This window comes from Onychomys torridus, chromosome 6 (genome assembly GCF_903995425.1).
Source record: "Onychomys torridus chromosome 6, mOncTor1.1, whole genome shotgun sequence".
In the NCBI taxonomy this organism is placed as follows: Eukaryota; Metazoa; Chordata; class Mammalia; order Rodentia; family Cricetidae; genus Onychomys; species Onychomys torridus.
In genome coordinates, this window is record NC_050448.1 from 43,582,468 (window position 1) to 43,586,775 (window position 4,308).

The 4,308-nt window shown below is 40.2% G+C and overlaps 1 protein-coding gene across 1 annotated transcript; it reads left to right on the plus strand.

Annotated features, from left to right (window-relative positions):
* Positions 1-855: 855 nt before the first annotated feature.
* On the plus strand, positions 856-3,748 carry LOC118586155 (glyceraldehyde-3-phosphate dehydrogenase-like). Its single transcript, XM_036191320.1, has 2 exons — positions 856-872; positions 3,397-3,748. Exons 1-2 carry the CDS (start codon positions 856-858, stop codon positions 3,746-3,748), a joined length of 369 nt encoding a protein of 122 aa, XP_036047213.1.
* Positions 3,749-4,308: the final 560 nt, after the last annotated feature.

Genomic DNA, 4,308 nt, shown 5'->3' on the forward strand with positions numbered 1-4,308 from the left:
GTGCCACATTTAATTATTTATTTACTTATTTATTTATTTGTTTATTTCGGTTTTTTAAGACAGCGTTTCTCTGTGTAGCTTTGCGCCTTTCCTGGATCTCGCTCTGTAGACCAGGCTGGCCTCGAACTCACAATGATCTGCCTGCCTCTGCCTCCCGAGTGCTGGGATTAAAGGCGTGCACCACCACCGCCCAGCGAAAGTGCCACTTTTAATTACATGAAGGGAATATAAAAAGGAATTTTAAACTCAAGATTTCAGCCTAATGAAATTCCTCTGATGAGTGTATGTGAGCACCTCAGACAGAAGCTGCCATGATAATAATGACTTATTGTGGAATATTGGTTTATACTGTAAAGATGTCCTGCCTAAGGCACCTTCTGATTGGTTTAATAGAGAGCTAAATAGCCAATAGCTAGGCAGGAGAAATAAGCAGGACTTCAGGCAAAGAGAAGAAATTAGAGATAAAGCTAGGCATTTGAGAGAGATGCCAACAAGATACAAGACACGGAGGGAGTCGGACAGACAGACAGAAAGAAAAATCTCACAAGACAAAACATCTAAACACAAATGGGTTAAGTTATAAGAGCTAGTGGGACAAGCCTAAGCTAAGGCCAATCTTTCATAATTAATAACATGTCCCTGTGTTGTTATTTGGGGCTGGTGACAGAAAAGAAAGTCTGACCACAGACTTTTAAATTCCTGTAATAAGTATTGTTTTCATTGTTCTGAATTAGCTATGTGCATGTGGTCAGTCTAAATTTTGTAATGGCTTTATGGGTTTGAAACATACTAAAAGGCATTTAGTGGCTTTCTTCCTACCAGCACAACTATAATTTATACTATTTCACTTAAAATATGGTTGAAACATCTAAGTGAGTCCACAGCCTCCTTAAGATATTTCAGTGTTGTATAATACTATACTGAGGAAGATGTTTCTTTTTTTCTTTCTTTGATTTTTTTTTTTTTTTTTTTTTTTTTTTGAGGTAAGGTCTCTCTAGCTGGCTGTCCTAGAGTTCACTGTGTAGACCAGGTTGGCCTCAAACTCAGAGATCCACCTACTTCTAACTCTTAAGTACCGGGATTAAAGGCATGCGCCACCAAGCCTGGCCTAAGATTTTTCTCTAATGTGAACAAAGTTTGTACAAATTTGATCCCTTAAAATTTAAATCTAAAACCTGATTTTGTTTTTCATATGTTTGAACAGGCTAGCCTCAAAATCTAGATCCTTCTGCCTCAACCTCCCTTGATAACTTAAGTTCTAATCCTGGACAGATAATCATTTCTTGCATAGTTAGTGCCTTTATCTTAAAATAGGCTTCTTTGTTGCTTCGTTGTTGTATTTTTAAGACAAGATCTTACTTTGTAGTCTAGGCAGTCTTGGGACTCAGTACCTCACACTAGACTGAACCTCTGATGATCCTCAGTCTCAAGTACTATGATTAAAGGCTTGAGTCACCTCACCTACCACCACACCACACCACACTTTTCTGTTGTTTGTTGTTGGTTTTTTGCCATGCTGAGGAGGGAAACCAGACCTTGCACGTGATAAGCAAGTACTCTGCCACTGATCTGTATCCCAAGCCGCCTTTTTACCTTTTCTTTTGAGACTGAATCTCAAACTGTCCAGGATGACCTTGAACTTTGGTTGCTCTGGCTTCAGCTTTCCCCAGTAGCTAGGACTACACACTTGGGCTCTGAGTTTCATCTGGAAGGTTTTTTCAAAATGGCTAAGTAGTAGAAATATTCTTTGAGACTTTACAATTTTTGTAAACATCTATATAAATAACTGATACCATTTCCTTAAAAACTGGATAGTTGACATTTTTTTCTCTAGGTGGTATTGAGTTTTTGAAAACAGATTTGTCCAGCCTGTTTACTGATGTCCATTCTCTTGCAAGCAAATTAACAAGTAGAATGAAGTTCCAATAGCTTTTAGCCTTTCTGAACTTCACATTACTAGGTTTTTTAATGCAATTAAGTTATGTCATGAAAGTCTAAAGTTCTGCCATATTTAAAACAGTTGGATACTTGAAAGACTTAGCATGTGTTCAGGAAGTATTGCTGACACAGTTGTGTGTAGGGTTAAGTCTCCCAAAAGATATCCCAGGAATGGATGAAGCCATAAAAGTAAGATCAACTAAGAATGCAGATCAAACCTTTCAGTGATGGGCTCTGAGGGCTACAAGCAAGCTAAAATGTAAAAGCAAGCAGTGTTACATTTCAATTTAATTTGGCTTAGTGGGTTCCTGTATGCTACTGGAGTTAAAATAGACTGGGAATCACTGGGCTAGACTTTCTACTTCATGTTTAAATAACTTATTTATAACTCTCTATATCTCCTTAACTATGTTCAATCTTAAAGATCACTCTAATTAGTTAACTTACTGGCTCGACTAAATAAACGTTCAAGAGCCTCTAAACCCCTTCTAATTCTTTCCGTGTTTTGGGTGCTAAATTTTTGGTTGGTCTTGTGTTAAGTACAGCAGAACTATACTTGGAATAGTTTCCTGGTTCGTTAGGTACTGCGTTTAACACCTGAGCGACAAGAGTACTCTAAATAGGTGCTATGTGATAGCATGATAACACTGTATTCTGAAATATCCCTTTTTGCATAAAAATTAGTTTGCATTTTTTTTTTTTTGAGCAGCAATGATGGATTTTTGACAAAAGTCAGTCCCACTTGAAGGTTTTTAGAGTCTTCGATTTTATGATGCTGTGGAGCAAACAACCCAAAGCCATGTGGGCAAATGCTGTACTTCTGAGCTGTCTCCTGAGCCCCACATTGCAATCGTATTTTGTTCAAGGGTTTAAGTCATACTTTCTAAACTGGCATACTTGGTTTACATCTAAGAATAGCAATCATAAATTTGACCAGCATTGTTCTCAGTAATTATAAGCTGATTGAACCTGGTGTGTATAATGACTCTTACAAAGGTAGCTGGATTCATTCTAAATTCAAGTTTCTACCCATGGCTCTAGCTACATACCTGCATTTTTCTGGAGCTACAGCTTCTGTAGTCTTATAATTAACTCGTTAGCTGTATACACATCCTGCTAGATGAGGGGGAATGCAGGTTTTTATGAATCATGGTTACCCCATTTTGTGATAAATTACTGCCATTTGTCAGCAGCAGCTTAGTCACGGGTCTGTCTGTCCAAGAAAGTCATCCAAGTTTAGTAACTGGGTTGTGGGCAAATTAAGATAATGTAAAGCAGAACAGTGTCTAGCTTATGGTATGCAATAAAAGGTTATCTATTAATAGTAGCAGTAAGAGCAATAGCAGGAACAGTGGTGTAATGAATTGAACAGAACTCCCAAAGATGTTCAAATCCTATTCCAGGAACTTGTCAATATGCTACTTATTGTGGTAAAGAGGCTTTACATAGGTGATTAAGGATCATCCCAGAGCTGAACGGGAAGCTCACGGGCATGGCCTTCCGTGTTCCTACCCCCAATGTGTCTGTCGTGGATCTGACATGCCGCCTGCAGAAACCTGCCAAGTGTGATGACATCAAGAAGGTGATGAAGCAGGCATGGGAGGGCCCACTGAAGGGCATCCTGGGCTACGCTGAGGACCAGGTTGTCTCCTGCAACTTTAACAGCGACCCCCACTCTTCCGCCTTCGATGCTGGGGCTGGCATTGCTCTCAATGACAACTTTGTGAAGCTCATTTCCTGGTACGACAATGAATTTAGCTACAGCAACAGGGTGGTGGACCTCATGGCCTACAGGGCCTCCAAAGAGTAAGAAGTCCACCCTGGACCATCCACCCCAGCAAGGACAGCAAGAGAGACTCTCGGCTGCTGAGCAGTTCCTGTCCCATCTCAGCCCCTGATACTGAGCATCTCCTTCACAGTTTCCATCCCAGACCCCCAGAACAACAGGAGGGGCTTAGGGAGCCCTACTCTCTTGAACACCATCAATAAAGTTCACTGCACCCATTTAAAAAAAAAAAAAAAAAGGATCTTAAGATGGGGTAATGTCTTGCTCTATCACTATAACAATACCTAGGATATGGTCATACCTAAAGGAAAATTTTTGTGTACCTCAAGACCCAGGAGGCTTCATCTGATAAAGGAATATTCTGTCTCACAATAGAAAAGCAGAAGGGCAAATGGACATGTGTAAAGAGAAAGCGAGGTGAGGGGGGACAGACTGCTTAGTCTGTCATTCTTGATAACTAGTCCATTCTTAGGAATGAAGCAGCCCACTTATAAGGGCCTGTCCCATGACCCAAACACTAGGCCTCACCTCTCTCCTAATCCTACCACTTTGAGGGCTGAACTTCAACGTAAGTTCTGGGATGG